Consider the following 27,150-nt stretch of genomic DNA (forward strand, 5'->3'; position numbering starts at 1 on the left):
AACAGTTGATTCTGGCCCACCCAGGAAACTGACTTACACAGCAGCGTTTGTAGTTTTAACCGGTTTTATTGTGCCATTACGACAGACGAAATGGCCAATTCTTGACTTGTGACTCTTCGTGCATTTCTGGGCTTTCTCTGGTATTCTGGTTGGTCTGGAAAGGTCGATATCCATGGAGGGTTGTTTATGGATTGTGCTGTAGTCAGCTGGTAGAAGTCGATCGCCTTCATCATCGCAGTTTGACAACGGTTGGCATATGCTCTGTGCAAGAGGTGCATTCTAAACCTTCTGAACATGAACGAACGTTATCTTATACCTTAAAAAGCTCAGGTAACTATACTTTATTTACCTAATGCTAGTCTGGGCGTTTGGTTTGTTGATCAAGGTGGCCATGGGTCGACCTTTTGATGTGTCTGTGTTTACTGACTAGAAAGTAACGATGGCCAAAGGAATCATTCAAGTGACTCTTACCTTTAACTTAACGTTAGTGTTAACGTTAGCCATCTATATTAATTGTATGGTTAGTGTGGTAAGCTGTTTTATAAGAGATAATTATTAAAAAAAACATCAGTGTCACTTTATTGAAATGCTTTATCATCCTCTCTTTCCGTACTTCCTACCTATTTTGTACAGTAAGTCTTAACCCTAGATGACAGCTAACCTCTGTGCTGCTGCGATCTAGCAGAGATTTCTTCCGAGTTCTCGTCCACACCCCGAGTATTGTGTTTACCAAATTACCAGTGAAGTGAGTAGGATCGTGTCCCTTCTGTCAATCCCAGGTGTGGTTTGGTGTTTGAGAATAGGTCAACTGTTTGGTTGCTACTATGTGTCTGTCTGTAACAGGAGGGCACCCAGGTGATAGTCCCCTCTCGTGTTTTAGCGTTAGGCTACATTAAGGGAAGTTCGATGGGTTAACTGCCCTGGAACTTATGTATCCATACGGAATATACACACCACACAATGTAGCCATTCACTAGCTTCTTTTTGTCAATATTTCCTCTTGGCACCTCCAACGAGCCTAACACAAGATTTTGTGTCACCGACTGTATTGTACAGGATGATACTGCAAGATTTTATCGCAAAAGGGCGCTTTTTCAGACTGCTGTCCAGTTTGCACAAACAATAGGTTTATAAATTATTGACCAAAGACTTTGCTCAGACTCTTGACTTTTCCATTTAAATCTGCAATAGGATCAAGCATTTATTTATTACCTGCTTCGTGCTTGCATATGTAAATGGAGGGTTGACGTTTTAGGCCGAAAACCAGATAAAAATATGTATGGTCTTTTAGATTTTGTATTGGAATTCATATTTATTCACTTATTTGTTCTGACTAAAATTGTCATATTGTGACATGAAAGTTATTGTGTATAAAACTATAATGGGGTATATTTTTATGTGAGTCACACCACATAGCAATCTGTTAATGCAAAAATGTGTATTTCACAAACAAAAGACAGTTTAAGACAGGTTCACTGTTAAAAATCACTCTGTGTAAAAAATGAATTAGACCAAATAGGGCCTATTGTATAGCACTTAGGTTCCCTGAGTTTTTCTCTTCTCGATGTTGGGCTTCAATCTGAATGTTTGTAGTTCCCTTTTGAGTTTATTCTCTTCATATCTGTTAAAAGACAAATTCAACAATGTATTCAGATATTTAAAAACATAGGCTATCCTGCATTATAATCAGATTAAATTGTTTCAATTACTTATAGAGATAAAGACAACATTATTACTGTCTTCAACACCAGGATTTATTTTCTCAGACTACTATTGATATTTAGAATGTCAAATATGTAAGCCTAGCTTTTGCATCCAAGGCTGTAGTGTGAGTGTGTGTGAGGGTCATTTCTATGTTTTATGTGTGTGTGATTCACCATACATGTAATAGGTGCACATCTTAAATAATACATATAAAAAAGTTAAATATGTCAAAATATATCTTACACTTAACTATTAGTTGTGTGAGTCTTGTGGCTACATGTCAGCACCAAAATTATATGATCACTGCAACATGGTAACATAGATTTAAAGGTAATATTGACAAAAAAGTAATTTACATTTGACATTTTCCTGTAAAATGGGTCACACCAAAAGACCGTGAAAAGGGGTACTGAAGAGTGCTGGAAATACTTGATTTATTGAAAGAAAACTCACCTGGTAAACTTTTAATGTCCTGAGATGTTATTATACTTGAATGAAGAAGGACCCCCTATCCCCAAAGGTCTCCAGACAATTGCCCATTTAAAAAACAGTGTTTAGACATGTCAAGTCAATTTATTTTTATAGCACATTTAAAAGCAACAGCATTGCACCCAAGTGCTTTACAGTACATAAACAAAACAAAACAAAAAAGTAGGATCTTTAGGGTCACACCATATGATATAGATTTTTGGGACAAAATCTTTTTGTTCAGGGCTGGTTCAAAATATTATGCCTGGACTTTTAAAACAGCAGACTTACAAGTAGACATCTGTGGTAGTACTTAAATACGGGGGAAATGTATTCATTTTATTGGTTTTATTAAAAATCAAACTTTGTGAATTGGGCTTGGGACAGTCACACCATATGAGCTTTTCCTCGTTTGGCTGAAAATTGTGAAAAATAGGAATATGATTGGCATTAATGGCCTATATGTTCATATAAAACAGTTTTTTTCTGAACAATATAACCACATTTATTTGCAGATTAGACATTTCTGTACTTATGTTTGGACACTTAGGACCACAAAAAGGCCACGTCAGTTCAACCACTCAAATGAACATGTTTTGTTTTTATTGCATACAGCAAACAGGCCTGGTGTTAGCTGTATGAAAAATAGGTAGACCACAACTGTATGATTATCTTATCAGTTTTGCCTGATAGTTGTTCTGAAACTCGGCCCAAGTCTTGGACAAAGCCACTCACACCGACACAGATCTATATCAATATAATGTCTGCTGGTATTGGCACCCGTCATATAGCTCTACGAGGTACCACCCTATCAAGGGAAATGTAGACTGGTATCTGTGGCCGATGTTTAACTCTTTCACTCTCTGTGTGTGTGTGTGTGTGTGTGTGTGTGTGTGTGTGTGCGTGCGTGAGGTTAAGTGGAGGGCAGGATGCTACAAGGGAGATTTGGTTGCTCTGTTTGCATAATTTATTCAGCTCTTTGCGCTCTACCATTGTGAGCTGTGATTGAGAGAGTGATTGAGTGTGTATTCTAGGAACAGGCCATGGGTTCAGATCACAGACCTTGCTTACACACACACACACACACAAACCCCAGCACAGTATGTGTCAGGAGGCGATGAAGCAGCTCTTGTACGTTAATGGTGGAGGTGTTCACTGTGTGTGGCATGGAGCTTTAGCAGGAAGAGACACCATCTTCTGGTATCAACCCCAGACAGGCACATTTTGTTCATGTGTAAAATTTTGTGGCTTTTGACATATTTACATTGATGTGATTGTGTATGGTTGCTGTGCTCACCTGTAATCAATAGACTTTGAGTTCCTCTTTCAATGTGTGTGTGCGTGTGTTTCAGAAAGTGCGTGTGTGTATGTGCCCATGGTTGGTCAACACTCCAGTCTCACCCTTGACCTTTCCCGGTCCCTCCAAATCCTCTCACCCATCCTCACACTACCCATCAACCCCTGGGCAGAGCTTCAGGATCTGTTTTCCCACACCCTGCCTTGACCCTGGCCTCATCCAGGCTGACATAACTGCCCCTCTCTGTGTCCCTTCCACAGCTATAGCCCTCTCCATCTGCCCCTGCCTACGCTCCCCTGTCCCCTCCTTACCTACATACCTCACCAGAGCCCCAGACGTCCTGGTTGCCCCCACAATCCTGCACTTCATCCTGTGGCTCAGCCAGCATCCTCGTTTCACTCCTGACACCCTGCACCCACTCCCAGTGTGTGTGAGTGTGTGTGAGAGTGTGTGTGAGAGTGTGTGTGTGAGTGTGTGTGAGTGTGTGTGAGAGTGTGTGTGTGCGAGGGCGATGCTGTGTGTGGCACGCAGGAACATGTCCCAGAAGCTGAGTGTATTCCTGGTGCTGGTGGGCCTGTGCTGGGGGATGCTACTGCTGCACTACACGCTGTCTCGCCCACGCCACCAGAGCAGCGCTCAGTTGCGTCAGCAGATCCTGGACCTGAGCCGGCGCTACGTCAAAGCCCTCAGCGAGGAGAGCCAGGACCCCTCTGGTCCCCAAGGGACCTCCATGGCTGGATACGGTATGGTGACCATTTCTCTGATGAAAAGTGGGGACATTTCCTGTTCAGCTGTTAATATCATTGAAATATTTAGGCTAATGTTTTTATCTACCCCCCCCCCCCCCCCCCCTCTATCCTTGTGTGCTGTGTGTGCATGCAGCCGATCTGAAGCGTACCATCGCTGTGCTGTTGGACGACATCCTGAGCCGTCTGGTGAAGCTGGAGGGCCTGGTGGACACAGCGGTGAACGCCTCAGCCGTTAACGCCTCCCACGCAGCAGGGGGCGCTCTCCTACCCCCAGCAGCAACTTTACAGAGACTCCTTAAAAAGGACATGTCCCCCAACCAGCTTCAAGTTGCTGGACACACCAAAACAGAAGCAGCTGCTGCAAAGCACCAATCACACACTTCACACCGACTACGCACAAGAAGTTGAGACTGAACTGAAATATATGTATGTGTGTGTGTGTGTGTGGGCGGGCGTGCAGAGGTGTGCGGACAATGAGTTATAAATACTGCTTTTATGACTGATATATATTATTATATATTTTTAGATGGACTCAATGGCAGCATTCAAAGTTTACTTAGCTTGAAATTCAGCCTTTTCTATGATTACTGTCACCGGGTGCTGCTGTGGTGAGGCACAGTACTCAGAAGTTGAGGAAGAGGCCCAGTGTTTGTTTTAGACGATAAATGTATTTTACAGTGTGTTAGGAACTACATGTGTTAATACCTCTGTTATCATCATAAAACATTTAGTTTGTTTTCACATTTTGCAAGCAAATACAAGAGTTTGCAAATACTTTTTGTACTACTGCATGGTATGTCAGTAAAGATTGATTGTAGGGTTTACGTGGGACAACATAAAAATCCAAAGATGGATGACGTTTTACACTGCGTAGATGCATGGATGATGAATTTAATGAATGAAGAGAATGAATGTAGTTAAATTAAGGGGTAAATGAATGTACCCTTGTAAGGATTTTGTTTTTGTTCTGTCACACACAAGGGTAGACAATGTTCTGTCTGCTCACCTGATAGGAAATGTTGGTGTTAAACAAGTTAAAGATATCACTATTACTTTCAAAACGGATGCACACACCCTTGAAGGAAAGGAAACAGTAGGCTGTCTTTGCTATCCTGTGGACATCCTTACAGAAATGTGTGGTCTGCCATAGCTACCACAAGGTGATCCACACGTTACATTCATCAGCATGTTTTTGCCTTTGGTAAAATTAGACTTCACCTCAAGCTCTTAACAATTGCTGAAGCTCACGTCATCCACCCCATAAGCTTTCAGAAATTCCAAAAAAGTTTAAGTGCCACTGAAAATGCCTTTAGGGCGCATGAATGGATCAGAATGTTTACCAGGTTCTCTGTAAGCGCAAACATTGATGACTGGGCAATAAATATTCTAGTTAAACATTGTTTTCTGTGTGGTTTAAGCGTGTTATTGTATCTTTTTATATCATAAATACAGAGAGGAGTGGCTTACTCACATTTGTAAAAAAGTATTTTGCAAGAATATTATATTCACAATTTATAATATATTTCTTTCTTCGTTACTGAAGTAATGGAAACCAAACAATACGTGTTTAAAGGCTTTTGATATGGATAAGGCCAAGAAAAGCCTTGTACGTGACGCAATGTTTACTCTACCCTCCCTCCCTGCGCGCATTGCGCTACATTAGATGAGTCTGGCTCCACCGCCATTTCCCCGTTGACTGTCGGTGCAGAAACTTGCTTACTAGATAACTAAGTAGTAATCGGTTAGCCTGGCGAAAACAAGTTTTAGTGTTAAATCTCTCGAAACGTTACTGTCTCTCTAACCTTATTCTACATTAGACTTAAAATGAGTGACATTGAAGATGGCAACTTCGAAGGGCGTGTAAGTATGGTCGTATTTCTCAAACATTGTACTTCTCTTTTCTTGAACCTGTTCTTTCGCTTTCTTATTTATTAGCTTGCTAACGCTGTTAGGCTAATGTTAGCATTCTGGACGGCGTAAGCTAGTAGCTAGCCTGTAAAGATACCATTAATAATGCCTCTAAATGTTTAAATCAATCTAAATCGACGATTATGTCAGATTAAGGTAACCACGTAGTTGTAGAATATGTACTCTACATACGCAAGAAGATAAACCAATTAGCTATAAATAAAGCTATGGCGAGGCATCCTTAACGTTATCCCAAACATTGACGTTAACTTAACTAGCTAGCGAACGCTAGGCGATTTGAATAATAGCATGCGTAGTGCATAGGCCTAAGTTACATAACGTTACGTGCATCAAAATGCTCTGGCTCTGAGTATTTAGTTGGTACCCATGTGTTTAATTTTGCGAAGGTAACGTTAAGCTGGCATGGTGCTGCAACGAATCGTTTGGCTAGTGTAATCTAGCTTTCGAGCTAGCCTGTATGGCTTGGCTCGGTCTCGTCTAATTATTTTGGACAATGGCTGCCTAAATGCGCTAGTGTAACGTTACCTATCTAGCACTAGATATAATTCCAGCAAGTACACCAGGACATAAATGAGATGTGGGATATTAACCAGGTTTTCTATATAGTCTTGCAAAGCATGTGTCCATCTCAATAATTGTTATGACTGAAGGCTGTTAGAATTGGCTCTAGATAGCTAGTTTACGTTACGATTGAGGGCGTCCTGCAATAAAAATGGATCGCATATCGGTATGCAGGATAGTGCTATGTGTTGTCAGTTGCTTCGTCCACTGCCTTTCTTCTGCCTTTCAACATTCTCTCTGCTTCTTGTTGAAGTTGACCGCTCACCATCCCAGATAATTTTAATCTGTCATAAATCTAATTTGTTTTATTTTTGAGCGATTGAATGCCCATTTAACGTTGCTCAGTTTCAACCAAACACCATGATCTTAATTGTACTGAATGTTCTTTTTTCATTAAGGTTATTGGTCGTGAAGGATTTGAAGAGTTTAATCCAAGAATGTGGAAGAATATCCAAGAATATCAGAAGGCTTATGAAAATGTGTACAGAGCAGAACGTAAACAGGGCGGGGGAACAGGACGGAAGAATGTCAGATAGAAGGCACGCTCGCGTTATCGCTCGTAAAGCATAAGATGGAAAGAAAAAGGTTTCAAATTGGGGGAAGAAATGGAAAACAGAAAGCAAGGCATGAAAACAGAAAAAACGAAGACCGAAGAACAATAGAATGCCTGAAAGAGGGAGTAGGAGGAATGAATGTATCCGTTGTAGGTTAAGTAAATTTGCGGTTTGCATTCCACATATCTGTACCTTTAACTTGCCCTACACAACTGCATGACATCTGTTACCATGGTGACCCAGGTAAAGACCTGAATGCATCGTGGGAGGCCCATTTTTAGTAATTGAAATGGACCTATGCATATATGTATATGTATTCTGTTTCTTTGTCATCTATAGATAACAGATACAAAGTGGTTCTAACGTTTTTCTTCACAGCATTTGCCATGCACAGTAAAAGTGTGTGAGTGAGACTTGGGTGTGTTTATGCGTGTGCGCGTGCGTGTGTCTTTGTCCTTGCACGTTCACAGTAAGTTGTTTTAACATTGTTCGTCTGACACCAGGACTCACGGTCCCCATCTAAATCAGAACGGGGGAGTCCGGCCAATGCCAAGTCGGACAGCCGCTCTGGTTCCGCAAGTCCTTCCCGAGCCTCCAAACGCTCCGAGTCCAGGTCCCGATCAAGGTCCAAGTCCAGGTGAGTGCTCACGACACAGGCCAGGTGAATTATGGACCCTTAATCCATTATGGTTATTACACGGCTCTTCATAATGCTGCAGAATGCTTAATTTAATTGAATGGGCCTTCCCAACGTTCGGAGGTCTGACATTTCTGTATAACAGACAGTTGCTAAGTATTACAGACCACTGTCAGGGAATTTTTTTTTGGCAAGTAGCTGTGTAATAAGCAGAAAATAAGTCCCTACAGGACGAAACAAGACCCCTCTGGTCCTGTTCGCCCTGTTGCGACTTATTTTCCGATAATTACCAGCGTTCTATACATTCTCCATTACTTAGCTTTGATGTGGCATCAACAACAGCAACATATGACATGGTGATTGCATTTGCACTCTGGCTCATATGTTAACATTATTAATCACAATAATCTTATCCAGAGCAAAGGATAATTCCAGCAATTCTTCACAAAGTAGAATTCCGGCAATTCTTCACTTCATGCAGAGCAAATGCGAAGCATCCATCTGGCGGAGTCGGGTTAAGAGAAACTGAGAGTGGGTGCGCAAAATTTTCTGCAGGTGCCAGACAATAGTGTCAGAAAGTAGAGTAGAGTTCTCCTCTTTAAGGCAATTTTGTGCCACATGGTTTTATCTTTTTACGCCATCCCATGCTGTTGAAACTAAACCTTAAGAATGCACCGCAAGGGTTCAAGTGCAAGTAATGGGAAAGCCCTAAGCAGTCACACCTAAGACAAGATTATGCTGTAATTATAGGAAAGGCACGGGTGGTTTCAACTGTAAGATTGGCCCACAAGAATGCAAGTGCATCTGAAAGGTCCTGCTAGCCTTAACTGGAAGTCTAGCCTAGGCTGCAAGAATAGAAACGTATCTATTGGGAGAGGCCCTAGTGCCCTCAACTGGAAAATGAGGGTGCGAGTGCATGTAATGGGAAGGTGCCTAATGGTCTCTGTTAGAACATCCCATTCACTGGAGTCTCCCACTCTAATCATACAACTGAAAGTGTTGATTCTCTTTCTGTGCGTGAAAGTGAATTCACTACACACTGGAGACTGCCTATTTAACACTACTGTTCCATTCTTCTGTGTGTTGATGACGACTCCGCGGCGCCTCGTCTTCTCTCCCTCAGGTCCCATTCCCGCAGACACTCCAACCGCCGCTACAGCCGCTCGCGCTCCCACTCCCGCAAGAAGTCCCGTTCCCGCTCCTACTCCCCTGAGTACCGTCGCCGCAAGAGCCAGAGCACCTCGCCCATGTCCAACCGCCGCAGGCATGCCGGCAGCAGGGTACGTACTCCCTCATCACACATACTGCCACCAGGGTACATACTCCCTCATCACACACACATACTGCCACCAGGGTACATACTCCCCCACCACACACACACTAGCACCAGGGTACATACTCCCTCACCACACACAGGCACGCCAGCAGCAGGACACACAGGCATGCATGCATGCCGGCACCAGTGTACATACACCCTCCACACGCGCACACGCACACACGCGCACACGCACACACGCACACACGCACACACGCACACACGCACACACGCACACACGCACACACGCACACAAACACACAGGCACACAACCAGTGCACTTCAGTATACTTAAAATAACAGGATGCGTTTACTTGCACCACAATGCTGTAAAAAATAACTGGCACATACACACAAGACACTTATTTGTCTTAAGTACACACACACACACACACAAAGAAGTGCAGATACAGTACTCAAACTACAATAATCTAACCCAAACACACATTCCCTTGATAACACCTTTATCACCGATAAGCTGCAGAGGTTTGCAGACAGTCTGTATGGGTTTCTGAATGTCTGAGGTCACATTAATGATTATGGATGTGATTGCAGCGTCCATGAGGCCAGTGTCTCTGACCCGCAGTTTGTTGATTCTACTCCATTGCACATTTACCCAGCGTTAGCCAGCTGTGTTAAGAACCCCTCCCTGAGGAGCAGATAGCCTTGCCTTCAGAAGGCCAGAGTCAAAGTAAATGAATGTCAACAGTAAGAAGGGGTGTAATAAAGTGCACTAGTATTGGTGAAGGTTACTGTACTGTTAGTGGGTTGGACTTTGATGCTTGCTTTAGTATGGTGGGAAGTAAGTACTACATCTGCTTTAGTATGGTGGGAAGTAAGTACTATATCTAGCGTTGTGGTGTTTGATGTCTGAATTCGTCTTCTGTCTTGCAGGGTTCCCATGGTCATGGAAAACAGGACAAAGTCAGTGCATTTTAAAATTTCAATTTCTAGGCCCAGGGATGTTATTGCTTAGAATAAACATGTACTGGGGAAATGTTTAGTATTGGTTTATTATGGGTCATTATTAGTGTTTACATTATTATGTGCCATGTTATGTGTTCTTTGTGCAAAATGTGTATTAGGTATCAAGTATATGAATTGTCTTGTATTATGAAGTTATGAACATGTTGGCAGATTGAGAGATATTTAGTGCCAGTGTATTCTATTTTAGTTGTAACCAAATGAACTAGGATGTTTTGCTATGGGTCTTTGAGGTCATGGAAAGGAACTTGGGAGTCCCGTTCTTTTTGGTTCTGTTTTGGGACCCTGTTCCTAGATGGAGTTAGAGGAGGTAGGACAGAGAGGAGGCCAATGAATAGACCTCTGAAGTTCGCTTACAAAAAGGACCCATATAAGGACATCTGGATTTGGGTCCTTTTTGTAGGTGAACTTCACATGTCTATAGAAGTCTATACACCCCTGTATGTAATAAAACATACTTACTGGACAATGTAGGCAGGTAGGTTTACTCTCAGATGTAGTTATAGGGACCTTCAGTTATCAATGCTATCAGTTTACCTCAGATTAAGACTAGTCTAGATCCACTGGAAATGGAGCTCAGAGTAGGAGCAGACCTGGAGCAGCCTTTAGCCAGAGTAGGTGTGTGGGAGGGGCTACAGACAACCCTACTCCCACACACACACACACAACCCTTGGGTAATAATTTACATTTTCTTGCAGGGTAAAGTGAAATCCTGCATCAGCCATAAATTAGTTCTCTTACACGAGTACAAACTTGCATAGCTCTTATTTAGCACAGCTGATGGAAGATTTCACTTAAAGGGACTATTCCTGCCTCACCTGTTGTAGGTGTGTGTGTTGTTGTTGTTGTTGTTGTTGTTGTTGTTGTAGCAGCATTTGCTCTATGAGCAGGTAAAAGCCACCAGGGGGTCATTAGTGTGCTGTCAGTTCTGCATCCTACTCAGGGAAGTAACCTGTGGTCAGCAGTAGAGCTGTTACGAGTGTTATTAGATAGCCCTGTGTTTGTGCTTCACTGGTGCAGTACTCAGGAGCAGCCACAGGAGGAGGCATGAGCGCAGGATGTGATGAGCTGAGGCAGAAACAGGTGTGTGTGTGTGTGTGGAGGGGGGGTGTTATGGTGAGTGCATACCTCTGTCAGGACAAGGGGGTGGAGTGTGTATTGGCATGTCAGTGGGGTTGGTTAGGCTAGACGTGCATGAGGCGTCCATGAGTGTGTGCCATGTGCAAGTGGAGCATGAGTGTATCGGTGTGGTCTTTGTGTGTGCGCCCCCTGCAGGCCAACCCCGACCCCAACACGTGCCTGGGCGTGTTCGGCCTGAGCCTGTACACCACCGAGCGCGACCTGAGGGAGGTGTTCTCCCGCCACGGGCCCCTCGCCGGCGTCAACGTCGTCTACGACCAGCGCACCGGACGCTCCCGTGGCTTCGCCTTCGTCTACTACGAGCGCATCGACGACGCCAAAGAGGTACAGATTCCCCAACTAGCGCTCGGGCTCATGGGCTGTCCATCACCCATCAGAAGGGCCTGTGTGCATCTGGGGCTCAGAGTTAAATGTTCATGCGCGAGTCCTCAGTCCTATAGACCGACTTTGCACTTTGCCCAGTATTTAAATTAGGGCCCCTGGTGTTTAAGGGGCAGTCAGTGGGTTTTTGCTGTGAAAAATAATTGAAATGCTTTTTCACCTCCTGTAGTCACAAATAAGTCTGAAGCAGGAGGACTGATTCTGTGATTGATTGATTTATTTGTTTGTCTGCATATTGAGCCTTTGTTCTGGAGTTGTTTGGTAGAGGGCTGAAGCAGTGACCAAATGTGTTTTGAGTTTAAAGAGGGCTAAATAGACTCTTCGTGTTGCCATAGGCGATGGAGCGAGCCAATGGGATGGAGCTGGACGGGCGGCGCATCAGAGTGGACTATTCCATCACCAAGCGGCCCCACACCCCCACACCTGGCATCTACATGGGTCGGCCCACACAGTGAGTACACCAGCCCAGTCAACCATGGCCAGAGCAGAGAGGCCTAGTCATACCATTAACAGGGGGCAGTTGCATTAAGTGCCACTCAGTTTTAAGTTCGATGTTAAGTCCATTGCCCTACTAAACCACACACACACACACACACACACACACACACACCACACAGACTTTAGGAACCCCTGTACTAGATCAATATCACAGTAGGATTCCTATAACCAGCAAACAGAATAACTTCACTGGTACAAAGGAATCCTTGCTACAGCTTAGGAATGTCCAAACAGGATATGTCTATTAGACCCTAGGAAACAGGAAGTCCTGCATGTTGGACGCACGCACACACACACACACACACACACACACACACACACACACACACACACACACACACACAGAGTACTTGAGAAGGCTCTCTTTAATTGCATTCAGTCTGTGGATTTAGACTTGAAGCTCAAATGAATCAACAGTGTGCTAGAGGCTATACTCGGACACATGCAGATCAGATACAGAAATACAAACTGTTCTAAGGCCTAACTGTGTGTGTTTCAGTAATGGAGGTGGTGGGGGTGGTGGCGGTAGCAGCAGCAGCAGCAGTGGAGGCAGGAGAAGAGACGACCGTGGTGGGGGCTACGACCGTGGCTACGACCGTGGCGGCGACCGGGGCTATGACCGTGGCGGCGACCGTGGCTATGATCGCTATGATGAGTACGACTACAGATACAGGTATCGCCCTGTACTCAACACATTCACATACTTGCATAGACTACCGGTCAAAAGTTTGGGGTCACCTAGAAATGTCCATTTCACTCGGTTATAGACAGAATACCAGCTGAGATCAGTTGCATTGTTTTTTGTTTTTAATCAGGGCAGCAGTTTTCAAATTATGTTATCTGCTTACATAATTGCAAAAGGGTTCTAAGTGACCCCAAACCTTTCACTGGTAGTGTACATACATACATACTATTGTATACATGCATGCAGACATGCATGCAGACAGACACACGCATTTACACCCTGTCTGCTTTTCAGTCGCAGGCGATCTCCATCTCCATACTACAGTCGATACAGGTCCCGATCCCGATCTCGCTCCTACAGTCCCCGTAAGTTTTTCTACACACACACACACACACACACACACACACACACAGAATGTCAGAATTGATTTCAGTTCAGTATATAGTAATATCTGTGAAACTAAATTGTGTGTGTGTCTGTTTTCCCACAGGACGATATTAAAACTTTTCTTCTAGGCTGGTCCTTCCAAATGATGTCTGATGTCCGGGGACATTGCCATCCTGTCTAACATCAGAGGGTGGTGCTGTTTATCTAGCTGAAGAGTATTCTCTCCCCAAGATGCTTTGTTTAACATGTCTTCATTTTTTTTTTTTTATCTAGTGTTTTCTTTTTTTTTTTTTTCTTTCTTCTTTCTTATGTGTGGTGTTTTGTTTTATTGTTGCTGTTGTTTTTCCTACAGTATGTGAGTTATGACAACAGCAAGACAAGCGGAGAGGAAATGCATTTTTTTTACATATATATTTCCCCAAGGACAGAAGTGTGTGTGTGTGTGTGAGGGCAAGCACAGTAGAATAGCTAGGGGCCCACCCTGGCCTGTTTATTTTTCTGTAAATGGTTTCTTGTTGGTTGAAAAAGTATTAATGTTCCACAGTACTTATGAGACAGTGAGTCATCAGCATGTGTCAGTCTGACTGGCAGCTTAAAAAGAATGACCTCCTGAAGGTCATCCTCCTGAAGGTCGTTCTTAATCTTGGTCAGGGTTCTCGGCACATCACGGCTGAAGGTCTAGAACTTGTGTATGTGTGTGTAAGAGAGGGAGAGATTGAGATTTGATTCTGCCAGCAACATGACATCCTGATCGAATATTTGCCGCCACTGAACCCCCTCACCTGCACCTGAACCTACACAGATGTGTTTTTCTTGCGATTCTTTTGAGTGTACCATGAATGTTCTTTTAGGGTTGTGTCCTTTTTCAAGAAATAAAAAAGGCCTTCCAGCTGCAGTGTGTGTGCATTTTGTGGGTGTATTCATTAAGGTGCAATTGTTTAAATCGGAGTACCAAGAACGTTGTTTAATAAAACCACAAGTGCATCGGGATTTTCTCTGAATGAGATACTGACGTTCCAACAGCTGAGGGTGGAAATGCAGGGCAGGTCTCGTGCATGTGCAGGGACCATGTGCACCTTGTGGTCAGGTGTTTGGAGGGAAAAAGCTGCTTTGGTATTGAAGAGTTTGGTTCCACGACATATCCATTTCGTCACCTTCCTAAAAAATTATGTCAAATTACCTGTCAAAAAAATAACTTGCTATTATTTTAGGAAGGTGACTATTTTTAAGAACATTTATTCTGCATTTCAGGTGTGTTTTGAGTGGGCTACTGATAACACTAACTCAATTGTAGTTACCTGGGAAACAAAAAATAAATGATTTATACAAAATTATTGAAATGGGAGTTATACTGTTTCGTAAACAAACTCTTCAGTAGTACTTACCATTAGTTCCTCCCACCACAGTTTCCCACACTTCACAAACTAACTGCAAGGAGACTGATGAAGGAAAAAGATAACGCACATTAGCTCCGCCATTTCTGGCCTTGAGGGACTTTTCTAGGGCTGTGACTGCTTAATCCTGCCGCGAGAGCGCTGTCAGCTGTCCTCGCTCTAAGCACAGCTGGTTGAAGTTCACATTGTTACAACTTCTATCTCCGTACAATATAAACAAGACTATCCATACAAACAGATAGATAAACTAATAGAAAGGTGGTGGTGAGATTAATTGATTTTGTAAATGTATAATGCAAAGTGATGACAAAGGTAAAACTACAGAGGTTGCTAGGCTACCACGGACATTTGTGTCCACCTGTTCACCAGTTTGTGACATAGAACAGCTGGCTGGAAACAGCTGCCATGGACACCGCCACAGTCAGTAGGGATATTTTGGATATATCCCCCTTAATTAGATGCCTCTCGGTCTGTGACTTCGCACAGATTGACACTGCTGTGACGGCCATAAGTAAGAAAATCGCAAAAGTAGGTGAATAGAGAATGCAATGTGGGCTGGTGACCAACAAGTGGCACTGTTCTATTTCAAGATGTTTGGTCTTAGCCGTTCTATGTGCACAGGCATGAACTGCTCTTTTCAACTTCCGAAGAGTCTTACTGTGGTTTAGCTCAGTGATAAAGTGTTGTCAGAGGAAGTGTTTGACTTAGAGGATTAATATTCGATACTAGTTCAATAATGAACTCCTACTCCAGCTGCCTCTAATCTTTTATGAACACCATGCAATACATTTATTTAGGCTAATCACAAGCAATTTAGAAACATTACTAGACACATTAGCAAGAGACAATATTAAAACAGTTATTAAACTGGCATTTTTGCTCTCGGAGCATAACATTGGTCTTTGCACTTATGCCTTTTGGGAGTAGCTATCATATCTGCTCAAGTGTTGGCCCCTGTCTACTCACTGGTAGAATGTTTCTAATGAGCATCTTGTTTTGGGGAGAGTCTTGAGGCAGACATAGTCTAGGCAGTCATAAATCTGATGGTGTGTACAATGGATCTACATGTGTTCTCTGCGAGGGGGCTGTGACTACAAGTTTGAACCAGCACTGGCTCTTATGTTTTACACACCCTTTACCACAAGTTACCACAAGCATGATGTTTGTTTCCTTCTGCAACAAAATCCAAACACTGAATTCACCACAGAAAACATCTTCTGCAAGAACGAGAAACACATCACCCAGGTCAAGCTGTGATATGCGGTAATACTAAAGTGTAAAAGAACTACTAGGCTACTACTGGGCTACTAGCCTACTAGTAGGCCTACCACACACACACACACACACACACCACATCTCTGAACCAACACACACTCACTTACCTTTCACTCAAGATTCCACTTCCTCTGTCAGAGACAGGTTGGTGGGATTCCCCACAGCCACTGACAAACCTGTTAGTCACCTCAAAAATACTGCGTACAATGTTAGCCCATTGGGACAATACACAGTTTGAAGAAGGCTATAAAGCAAGCATTACATGTTTGTATCGTTTCCCCTTCTACAACATGATCTGAGCACTGTATGAATTAAGCACAGAGCCGGTCATAAGACTACAGGCTACTGTGTGAACAAGTGGTACAACACCAAGGTCCAGTGGGTGAGCCTCTAACACAGCAGCTTCTTCTTGGAGTAGCCTACCCAATGGGATCCTCTGAGTGTGAGTGTCCTGGATGCAAGAAACACACATACACACACATACACCAAAGCTCTGAACCAACACACTCACTTACCTTTCACTCAAGATTTGTCTTCCTCTGGCAGAGTCTTACCCTAAACCTCAGTTTAGGTCCTTCAACAATCTCTACCTGAAACCTACTCACAGGTTTCTGTGAGGTGCCGTCGAGAAGAAACTCCATTCTGCACGAGGAGACTCTTGCTTCCACTCTGTGCCTACGGCAACACTGCAGCTGCAACTGCCAGACTGGTGTTGTTATGTCAACTGGAGTTTTAACTTCCTGTTGTTGTGGCGACAGAGCTGGCTAAGCAGAGGAGAAACAGGGAACCTTACAGGAAAGACTCGTTCTGAAGAGCAAAGTTTCATATCCTCATCTAGTCTGCTGAGGAGCCACTGCTGTTTGTGTGTGAATGTGTGTGTGTGATGGTCCTGTTGGCCACCAGGGGGCAGTACTAGGACCTCTTCTGCGGGGGACACACCCACCCAGCTAGGTGTAAGAAACCTGATGGTGCTCTACTCACAGCAGTCCAAACACACTCACTGCTTTCAATCTCACCTGCATGGACCAAGAATACTGTAGACATAACTCATAACAATTACACAATGCCACTTCTATTTTTTTTTACTTCTTTCTTCTCTTCAGAAAAGTAGTTTGGTGAACTATTTTCAGCCTATCAACAGGATCATCTTTAATTTAATCATGACATAATAGGCTAGGCTATCCATTGTGTAATATAATGTTATATGGTTACTGATAGCATTTACATATCTACCATATAACATTTTCTAAATTGCTATTCAAAATATACATTTAGATGTATTAATTTGTATGCTTTTATCCAATTCGGCTCACAGAAATGAGGAATAACATTCTAACTACCATGCAGAGGAGGCCTTCGGTAGAAATTACTATGTCAATCAATACTGATGAGAGTGCAGACTTTATAAGTAGGCTACTAGTCAAAGTATGGTAAAAGGAGAAAGTGGTAGAAGGAGCTAGAGGAGGGAAGAGAGAGAAGGGCATGGTAAGTGCATGTTAGCTTTATAGCCAATCTTAAAAAATATGCGTTTTATAAATCTAGATACGTAGTGTGTTTTTACGCAGGCTGAAGAGTGTAAGGATGTGGGTAAAATCCTCAGTCCGTTTAACATCATCCTCTTTCTGAGGGCTCACTGGCTCTACTAAATCAATGCTATACACACCAAATCTAATCATCACACCTACAGGAAGTGTCATCACACAATGTTTAGATTCAAACTTTTATTGGCCAGTATCACAATGTTTACATTAAAACCTGTTTCTCAGTGGCCATCTCCTTCACCAGCTTTAAACGACAGGGTGCTTAAGAGAGAGGGTGATCTCTGAGGAGTCATGACTTGCCATTTTAAAATGCACTTTTTTTCAAATGGGATTGACTTCTAATTACAAACTGTGAAGAGACATTGTCCCATGACAGACTGCTAGAATCTTATTACGCCTTATTAATAGTTGCTGCTTCTGTAATTTGCAGAATCTGTGTAATGACCACTGTATCTCAGTTAACGTCTGTTTTGATGTTGAGTTTAAATTGAACTAGCTGATGGGGGTTTCCCATTACTGTGTGAAAATTGAAAAAAAAGTTTATAAATGCAAAAATGTTAAGAATAATGGAGTGTGCAAAATGAAACCACACATACATTCTTAACTTGACTAGAAACCATTAATGTATTTAAGGCTTTAATGACATTTTGACACCTTGGAACTTTAGTTTGTCAGTTATCTTACCAGATCAATCTGATTTGAACCTGAACTGTTGTCTCACTATTTAAGCATGTTAAGGTAAAGCTGTCTGGTATGTAGGTCATAAAAGCACACTTTGGACATAGAAGGGTTTCTATTAAACACAACCACTACCATGTGTACATATGGCGTCTTTATGGAAAGTCACTCCTTCACGGTCAGAGTGAAACGAGGAGAGAAAAACAACAGCTCTTTAGTGTTTGCTGTCTAGGGGAAATGATTTCTGAACTGCCCTGAGTTTAAAATACATTTAGAGGGCAGGCAGCTTAATGGTGGTATCCACTCAGACTTAAACCTTCAAAAAGAGGTTTGTGTGTAAGTGTGTATCTGGGGGTAACCCAGATAGCAGGTGATTTGGAGGGTACAACCCTAATTCAACCATGATGTATTGGGTGGTCATAAGTAACTTGGGTCCATTTAATCTCGTCCATAACAGAGGATCGAATTGCTCTATGACTAGAAGAACGATTACCTGAATAAATTATTATGACAAAGAGATATACCTCATATTTTCAACTATGACAAGCTTTTATTAAAAAACAAATAATGTACACAGTAAACATTCTTTGCGTTTTCAGAGATCAGTCTTTCAATATGGCGATCAGGACAGATAACATACATACTCCACTCATTTAATTACATTTACACAGTAAACATTAAAACTTAATCACACCAGTAAAAAAAGACATATGTGAATAACAGATGCTACAACTATGACCCGTATGGTGTTATGATAACACAGTACTACAGAGCATCTGTACCGAAAAGGAAAAACTGCAATATCAATCACAGTACACTATGTTATTGCCACCACCTCCTCGTACACCTCATTACAGAAACTGAAAGGCATCATAGCAATGCTTAGTAAAAAAGAAACCAGATACATATTTATGAGTAATTACAGTCCATACAATTCATAAAACCCTGTCTTAATATCATTTAATAATGGCATTAAAAGTAATTACTTTTAAAAGTATAAGATTAAGTCTGTGGGTGTGAAAACAAAGCGTAGAGAAAACGTGATGGCGACGAGGGAACACACAAAACTCTAGTCCACAGCAACTCTAGATAAACAACAACTCTTCGTAATGTTGGAAGCACTATATAATACCTAATAAAAAAAACATCCCAATTACATGTTAATTAAAGCCTCCTGCTAAAAAAATCAACTTTTTGTGTCATTAATAAACTGGTAAGTTTGCAGTTTGCAGGAGTTTGTAACTTTTTCCCACTTACAATAGTACATCATTACTTTTTATTTTCTTTTACTAAACTCAAACTAATTTTAGAAGACGTGAAAATGTAAAAAAAAAAAAAACCTTTTTGATATTTTTTTTAAAAATTATTATGGATCGACTAATGCACAGTTTTGAGGCCAAAATCAATATCTAATGTCTAAGGACAACCCATAACCAATATTTCGCAGACATTCAACGCCAATATTTATTTATCACACTGGGCTGTTGCATAAACAAAATACAGTTTGGTCGAGAGTTATAATGAGTTAATTTGCAAATACCTTCTACAAAACAACAAGCAATATGCAGATATTGCATCACCAGGGAATAATCATTCTTTTATCAAATTAAAAGTGACTTTCTTTTTTTACAGATTTCTGGCTATATTTAGATTCATTTACTAGTAAATGAATATAAATATATAGATTCATTCATTTATCCCCTCAGAACATAATACCCTTGCTAGCCACCTTAAATTCCAAAACTGGTAATTAGATATGGTTTGCCAAAGTGAGAAATAAACAAATCTCATTTTAAGGCAGGTCTTTCCAGTAGAATTATCTCCAGGGGGAACATACTAATGACAATCTCCCCTCGCTTTGGCTTAAAGCATATGCTGCATAAATAATGTGAAGGTATGTTCCTTTTTGTTGACCCTGAGCCTGTGTTTTAAAATGTAAATACACATGTACATGTCCAGAGACAAATCATTAGCACAAGCAACAGCACTGATATCATAGATAGGTGAAGCTAACGTTACGGTTTAAATCTGAAATAAGGTTACAGTTATTACTTTGGCTTAGTTTTTAAGATATGCAATCCAACCAAAGTGTACCTGTGTTGCTATGCTTTGCTAAAATAGGATGTTGAAGTAAAGTGGGAGATTCAAATGATTAAACCAGTAAAACTGTGAATGCATTCTTCCTGTACAGCCCAAAGTTGCTCCCCCACACATCAATTGTCTTTGCTGCAAACATTATGGTTCCCAGCCAAAAGTTTCCACAAATAAATATTAATATAAAGAAAGTATACATTATAAAGAAAGAATAAAATATAGTTTTACCTCTGTTAGCAGGTAAATGTGCCATGCATAAGATTAACACAAGAGGGGGTATTTGGATAAACATCAATGACGTAAGGAGGCCAATAGTGATATGAGCCGTATAAGTGTGTGTGTGTGTGTGTGTGTGTGTGTGTATGTGTGTGTGTGGGGGGGGGGCATAGTATCGGATATATCAGCAAAATCAATATATCGTTTTTTCTCAAGATATTTTACACAGCTCTAAAAATGCAACTTGACCTTTAAGCTATTTTACCAGTGGGTAACATGACCTTATTTAGAAGGGGGGGGGGGTAGCGGAGGGAGTGTTTATCTGTCTGTTAGAGTTGTGTTGTTATTGAGGCCCTTTCTCTCTCTGCACACTGTGACACACAATGGACGTATAGTCTCACTAGAAACAGACATGCTCTCCTCTCATAGAGTTCTCTGTGTGCTTGACTCAACCTCCTAGAATACTTTAGGAATGGGCATCATTCCTTTGACCGCCATTTTGTGCCCTGAAATCTCACCCACAGTGTTGCTGTGCCACTCGGAGTGCATACACTGTAGAAGGTTTCAACTCAGACCCTCAGCAACAACCCATCAATTCATACATTTCATATAGTTATATACACCTTGTATTAAAGTTCATCAGAATTGTAGTGCTGATTGTAATATGGTGTAGTTTCTGGAAACAGGAATCACATGAGTTGCATGTGTGTGGTTTTATCGAGCCTTGAGGATTCTCGAGACTAAGCCCCAAAACATCTCCCCAACTGTCAAAAAATATATCAATATACAAAAACATTTTATATTTCCATTCATTTAATGTAGGCCAAAGCCTATTTCAGTATTCCCACAGGCCATAATACAATGTTTTTACCAGGTATATAATCTATAGGCTGCATTCGTCATGGCATAGTGCAGCCATTTGCTCATAAAAAAAAATGTTTTAGACATTTTAGGCAGTCAAACTCAACAATCATACATTTACTTCAACAGCCATTGGGATCAACAACGTCTGCCTGTGCACGGTGTGCAACTTTGCCAAACAACTGAAATGAATAGTCTACTTAATACATATGAACGCATAACTGATAAAATAACAAACTTCTTTCCAAAATGGGCTTTCTATGAGACAATAGGCGATCAGACATAAACACAAAAAAAAACTGTTTTAGGCTGTAAAACATACGTTTGTAATCACATTAATTAAATATATATGTGAGCACGTTCTGTGTTGTCAAAGTGCAACTTGACCTAGTTAGTAGCACGTTTAAAATAAGTTTGGAAAAGACTTGCAAATGCCCATAAGTAGCTAAGAAAGTGATGAACGTTGAACTGTAGGCAAACTGGATTTTGACGTCAGTCAGTAACGGCCATTTTCTGTAGAAAGTCCTCATGCTCGTCATTTTTATCAAGTGGTAAAATTAAGTAAATCTCTTTCTCAGATAACTTGTTTTAAGATCCCAGGTTCTGACAGAATAATTAATCTTATTATATTAGTGGTTCAACCCTATCGGTAGTTCAATCACTCAAAGTCTCAACGTCAATTTCTTTTCCCTTTCCTTTTTTTGTGTTTCTAGAAGTCAGTCCCTCAATATGGCGATCAAGACAAGAAAAGCATACCTACGCCATACATTTAAAACGGACACAGACGCGTGAGCACAATGGTAAATAGCAAATCCATATATAAACTATACAGATCTCCATCTCACCATTTCGCAATTCTGCGCGTACGTTGGTAGCCTCTTCTTGACCAGCGGAAACGGGTTATTCCCCAGTCTTCCTAGACCACATTGTTTACATTTTAACCAACACTATAGATTGGACTTCAGCTTACAATTATTTGAATGACGGTTGGTCTTGTTTTACCGCGCAGAGATTTGTAGAAACGTTGAGCTCTTGATCGAACGCAGCGTTCTCAGAAACCCATAGGTAACATAGAGTCGTTAGCCTATAGAATTATTCCATAGCCTACCGAAGTTATGCAGTGGCCAGTGGGCGGAGACGCCCGCATTCCTTAGCGATACATTCGCCATAGCCTACTTTACTTTCCTCACAACCGAACATGGACTGATCAAAAATATTTTGGATATGAAGACTTTGGTCGAGAAAATGTCTTTAATACTACTTTCTGATTAAGCTAACAACGAACTAAACAACAGACAGAAAGAATAAGACACTTAGGGGCAACCTTTGCTTTCTGTGCGACTACCACTGCAATCTGACTTGCACTGAAGTTAGGTGGCGTAGGCTATGCTATGTAATGTAAGGAAAGTTGACCATTAAATATCCAGTTTGCACTCGATCGTTACGTTTAATAAACATCTTTGCAGAGTAATGACAACTAGCCAATTATTAATTCCATTAAATCACTATGCTTCTTGCATACACGACACAAGGATGTCGGTGTTTGTTTAGATAAATTGATCCAATTTCCTCAGAGCAATAAGTCATCATGAATTTTATCTTATCTTTGTCGAATTAGTAAAACCTAATCACACAGAAAACAAACGAAATTTGAGCATCAGTAGGGAACAGATCAATTGCCTCTCGCCCGTTTCCTTAACTAGTAGAGGTTCTGCCCACTTCGCCTCAACGGCCATGCATATATTAAAGACCGATGCGTAAAAACGCACTTTTTTAGTATTGAGGTAACACTATTTATTTCGCGCCTTAAAGATCATAGTATAGAGGCTGTTGAAAACCAATGAATGAACGCCCTCCCTTTGAGCCAGCGCTTGGAGTAAGGGACAGAGCGAGAGGCGCTCTGATTGGTGGTTTAGTCCCACCAATGGGGGCGCGGCATGAGAATGCCAGAGGAGAGTTTTATTTGCGCTGTCAGTTCCAGTCAAGCTCGCCTCACTAGTACGGGCGGCCAGACTGAATGAACACAATATACACTATCCAAATTCTCACTATTTCACAGCAGCACATTAACCCATCACCCTGTTACAGACAATAAGTATTTATACTTGTAATTGTTAATTAACCTATTTCAAACTGCAACAAGGAGAACTAAGTATAATTTAGATTTGCATAAATATCCTGTAATCTCGAATCAGGGCCTATAGTTATTTACTAATGTATGGATGGTTTAGGCTAAATTACCTACGAGGTTAATGTTATCTATGCAATTCATGTCGGATTTCACTATGACTATTGGTTTCTGTGTTGGATAGCCGTGCTCACTTCGATGGCATCGGTAGTGTGAGGGAGGCATCGCTTGGCGAAGAATGAAGACGCCATTCACATGATCAAAAACAACTGGCCAATTCGGCATTTTCAGCCCCCGTTTTAGACCATAAATACTTTAAAGGCCACTACATTTAATTTAGAATGAATTGAAAAAAATAAGATATGTTGTTGTGGGGCTTTATTGAGGTGTGTGATCCTGTGAGGCCTATCCGCCATGACACACCGGATTTTAAACAGCTAACGCTTTAATCTCATATTTTCTCTCTGTGGGGTCCGCATGCTGTCTGCATCCAAATACATTTTCAGATAGTTTTAGTTGGTTACATTGCAGAGGCAGACCGTACGCGTCCTAAACCAGCTCTGCGGCACAGGGCACCCTCCTGCTGTTTCCTAGAGTGCACGTGTACACGGGAAATGTAAAGTGGGTAGCCATGTTATCGCCACCTCACGCACGAACACACTCTCAGTCAGATATCACACTTTCGCACAGGAACTGGTGTAGGCCTACTACAAATTTGTCAAATATGTGATGTAAATATTTACACATCCTTATGTTAAGGTCAAATTTAACTTAATTGGCAAGCTTACTAACATAATAAGATCATGGCATGGCTGGAAAGGGTGGCGTACGGAAGTGGTCATCATGCCTTTGTCAGCTATGTAGATAGCCGCACACTCCCCCTAAGCCATCCATGGAACAGGAGACGTGGTAATGTGTAGTGGGCTGCGGCGTGTCATGAGAGTGGCAGCCCCACCCCCCAGTTCAATGCTACAGCCGCGACCACCGTGGAGAACCGAGGATTTCACAGAGACCCCGCGCACTGGGCTTCCCGTACTACAAGGGGGCGTGCGTGAACCGCCGCTTTACTATGTCTCCGACGACCAATGAGGTGCTGGAATAGCAGATGGGTGAAAAAAGTCCACCGGGCAAGGAAGACAACCAAACGATACAGAAAGGTTCGCACGGAATCCCTCTGCGCACGTAGTCGGACTTGACCAGTCCAGCACCACTCCCCTCTTCTCGACCCAACCCATTTCAGATTGCCCCCACCTCAATCATCCCGTGCCATTAGGCTATACTCAATCCAGAGCCTAATTGAGCAACCGGGATTCCTCACGTGCGGGGGTTGATTTGTACTTTGAACACGTGGCTCATTCAGAGAAGCCGGAATATCCGAGTTTTTTTTCCTTCAATCTTTTTTCCTCTTTTCTTTAGTTATATTTAAAGGCGGTGCCCACAATAACGCATGTGACATTTAAGGCGTTCTGGCAAAGGAGTCCAAAGGAACAACATCCCGCTATCCTCGAGAGAAACGGAATTAATAATTAAGTTTTTTTTTTCGCAAGGGAGAGGGCGAGCAAACGCTACCACGGTCAGCACGTCCATCAAATATCTCCGGTAGTGCGGTCTGATTGGGGAGTACACGAGCGAGCCACTCCGTTCGGCTTTAGTGCAGTTCGTTGTAAAGACAGCCCTTCCGCGAGCACCGACAAAGGATTTCTCTCCCTCGTGCACTAAAGGTCGGCTTTAAGGTGCAGCAACATGAACAAGCTTTATATAGGCAACGTGAGCGAAGAGGCCAGTGCGGTCGACTTGGAAAGTATCTTTGAGCAGTGGAAGATCCCCTATAGCGGACCGTTTCTCGTTAAAACAGGGTACGCGTTTGTAGATTGCCCGGATGAAAAGGTAGCGATGAAGGCCATCGACACTCTCTCAGGTGAGTTCAAATTGTGTTCAAATTGCATTCCTGATATGGCGGGCAAGCAGCACTTGACCCTTTAAAATGTTGTCGTTGCAAAAAGTCACCCATATGTAAGAATAAGGATGGCTCCTGCTCTTCAGGAGGCTGTGGTGTCACGGCGGTCCTTGCCTCGTTGAAATCTCATGCAGCGCCTAGTCCACTTCTCTCTCGCTCTCTCTCTCTCCCCTCTCTCTCTCTCTCCCTCCCTCTCTTTCAAAATTAAACGTTGTAGGCTATGTTTCATTGAGAATCTAAACGACCTATAAGGAGCAGCATTGAGACGCCTGTGCAAGCAGCGTTAAATCCAAACGGTGTTTACAGGGTTTCAGCGAAATAGCTGCCCTAGTATTGTTGCTTTCTGTATTGTCTTTCGAGTTTAGATTAATTAGTTGTTCCCAACGTTCTCCCAGTTGTGCTTTCGAGAGTAACAAAGTAGGCCACACTATGGTTCCAAAAGTGATACAAGGTAACGACGTCTTCTTCAATTGTATCACCACCCGATTTAATCTGCAGGGTAATAGCAAACAGCCTGTTTGCGAAAGGTAGGCTAGCCTAGGCCTACTACAGGCCACGGAAGCATTCATCATGGTTATTTTCATAAATTGAAGTGCCTAATGGATATTTTGGGTCGCAACATATATAGTTAGGCGTGTTTTTTAAATACCAGCCGTTAAGCACAGATATTTGGAGCGTTTTCTGATTTTTCGTTTACGGGCCTTGGTGCTTCTCTGGCGAAAGAGGAGGGGGCAAGTTTTGTCAACCATATTTAACCTCTGGGAATTCGTTGAGCTCGTTTTAAGCAGCCTGTTGAAATTTAAAAACTTTGCTGAGAAAAGTTGAAATTTCTGCAATAATCGCAAAACGGCAAACATGTGACGTTATGCCTCTGATGTTTGAAGGCAAAATGTTATGTGACTGCATTTTGTCTTATTAAAACTAGGCTTCGTTTTTATTTTAAGAAAATAAAAAAAATCTCTTTTTTTTCTAGGTAAAGTAGAACTTCACGGAAAACTACTAGAAGTGGAACACTCTGTACCCAAACGACAAAGGTAAATTAATTTGCCATCAGTCTAATTGAAGTTGATTATGTAGCCTAGTGTTATGCCATAGGCCGCATTGTCTTTTCTTTTTATTTATTTATTTTTTTATTGATGACTGATTGTACGAGTTGCGTAACATGGTTATATACAGAACGTTTTTCCTATTCTAAGTCTAGTTTAAATTGGTGAATGGGAAGCCTATGTGGCGTGTGCGTAGGCTATGTATGTGTGTTTTAGTTCAGTTAACGAAAGCCATAGGAGCTGGTCACATGCTATGGCCATGGCAGTGTGCGGGAAGGTTTACAGGAAATAACTCCTGAGGATGTTTGTGTTCATTTAATCAGAGACATTTCAAATGGGCCTATCCTACAAGAGTGTGTGCGGTCTTATGGGTGTGTTCGAGAATTATGCAATGAAACGGGTGTATGGCCGTAGTACACTGAATTCATATAACGTCTTGATGGGGAAAAAAAGATGAAAGGCCTACGTTGGTGAGCAGTGAAGGGTATTGCAAAAAATATGGTCGGCAGACTACGGCTGCATGGAATCTGCCAGTCTGAAAGGTGTGTGTGTGTGTGTGTGTGTGTCTGCGCGCGCGCGCCCGTGTGTGTGCGTCCATTTGTAAGAAGACCTCCGTCATTTAGAAGGGGCTTCCGCCCCTCCTACATATCCCCCTTCCCCCTCACCCTCG

General features: G+C 42.1%; 3 protein-coding genes across 11 annotated transcripts in view; all 3 read left to right on the forward strand.

The window, feature by feature from the left end:
• On the forward strand, nucleotides 1-27,046 carry ccdc126 (coiled-coil domain containing 126). Of its 4 annotated transcripts, none has more exons than XM_042077352.1 (4): nucleotides 1-330; nucleotides 3,525-4,212; nucleotides 4,352-4,662; nucleotides 27,023-27,046. In XM_042077352.1, the coding sequence occupies exons 2-3, from the start codon at nucleotides 3,981-3,983 to the stop codon at nucleotides 4,624-4,626; spliced, it is 507 nt and encodes a 168-aa protein (XP_041933286.1). In that variant the 5' UTR covers nucleotides 1-330; nucleotides 3,525-3,980; the 3' UTR covers nucleotides 4,627-4,662; nucleotides 27,023-27,046. The 4 variants fall into 4 exon arrangements, with proteins under 4 accessions (XP_041933286.1, XP_041933289.1, XP_041933288.1 ...); XM_042077355.1 differs by lacking the exon at nucleotides 27,023-27,046 and adding an exon at nucleotides 11,283-11,468 and having other exon boundaries at nucleotides 4,352-4,658; XM_042077354.1 differs by lacking the exon at nucleotides 27,023-27,046 and adding an exon at nucleotides 11,283-11,299.
• tra2a (transformer 2 alpha homolog) lies at nucleotides 5,885-14,185 on the forward strand. 4 transcript variants are annotated; one of them, XM_042077347.1, is made up of 11 exons: nucleotides 5,930-6,078; nucleotides 7,107-7,411; nucleotides 7,766-7,899; nucleotides 9,023-9,179; nucleotides 10,109-10,138; nucleotides 11,220-11,282; nucleotides 11,475-11,663; nucleotides 12,056-12,171; nucleotides 12,718-12,891; nucleotides 13,198-13,268; nucleotides 13,394-14,185. In XM_042077347.1, the coding sequence occupies exons 2-11, from the start codon at nucleotides 7,280-7,282 to the stop codon at nucleotides 13,402-13,404; spliced, it is 1,077 nt and encodes a 358-aa protein (XP_041933281.1). In that variant the 5' UTR covers nucleotides 5,930-6,078; nucleotides 7,107-7,279; the 3' UTR covers nucleotides 13,405-14,185. The 4 variants fall into 4 exon arrangements, with proteins under 4 accessions (XP_041933284.1, XP_041933282.1, XP_041933283.1 ...); XM_042077350.1 differs by lacking the exon at nucleotides 7,107-7,411 and having other exon boundaries at nucleotides 5,885-6,078; XM_042077348.1 differs by having other exon boundaries at nucleotides 5,920-7,411; nucleotides 12,718-12,873.
• The window catches only part of igf2bp3 (insulin-like growth factor 2 mRNA binding protein 3), a 28,864-nt gene continuing 26,130 nt past the window's right edge, over nucleotides 24,417-27,150 (forward strand). For 2 of the 3 annotated variants that reach the window (XM_042077343.1, XM_042077344.1), the window contains exons 1-2: nucleotides 24,417-25,395; nucleotides 26,408-26,468. In XM_042077343.1, coding sequence (XP_041933277.1) covers nucleotides 25,221-25,395; nucleotides 26,408-26,468 — 236 coding nt within the window. In that variant the 5' untranslated portion in view covers nucleotides 24,417-25,220. The remainder of the gene's footprint in view (nucleotides 25,396-26,407; nucleotides 26,469-27,150) is intronic. The other variant, XM_042077345.1, reaches the window with a different exon arrangement.

This window comes from Alosa sapidissima, chromosome 21 (genome assembly GCF_018492685.1).
Source record: "Alosa sapidissima isolate fAloSap1 chromosome 21, fAloSap1.pri, whole genome shotgun sequence".
NCBI classification, from domain to species: Eukaryota; Metazoa; Chordata; class Actinopteri; order Clupeiformes; family Clupeidae; genus Alosa; species Alosa sapidissima.

What these genes read in the sequence shown, in the direction of transcription:
- ccdc126 (XM_042077352.1), top strand. Translation starts at nt 3,981, where the DNA reads ATGCTGTGTGTGGCACGCAGGAACATGTCCCAGAAGCTGAGTGTATTC. An exon ending in GACCTCCATGGCTGGATACG is followed by an intron (nt 4,213 to 4,351) that starts GTATGGTGACCA and finishes GTGTGCATGCAG; the next exon opens with CCGATCTGAAGCGTACCATC.
- tra2a (XM_042077347.1), top strand. Translation starts at nt 7,280, where the DNA reads ATGGAAAGAAAAAGGTTTCAAATTGGGGGAAGAAATGGAAAACAGAAA. An exon ending in GCAGGCATGCCGGCAGCAGG is followed by an intron (nt 9,180 to 10,108) that starts GTACGTACTCCC and finishes TCTGTCTTGCAG; the next exon opens with GGTTCCCATGGTCATGGAAA. An exon ending in ATGAGCTGAGGCAGAAACAG is followed by an intron (nt 11,283 to 11,474) that starts GTGTGTGTGTGT and finishes CGCCCCCTGCAG; the next exon opens with GCCAACCCCGACCCCAACAC.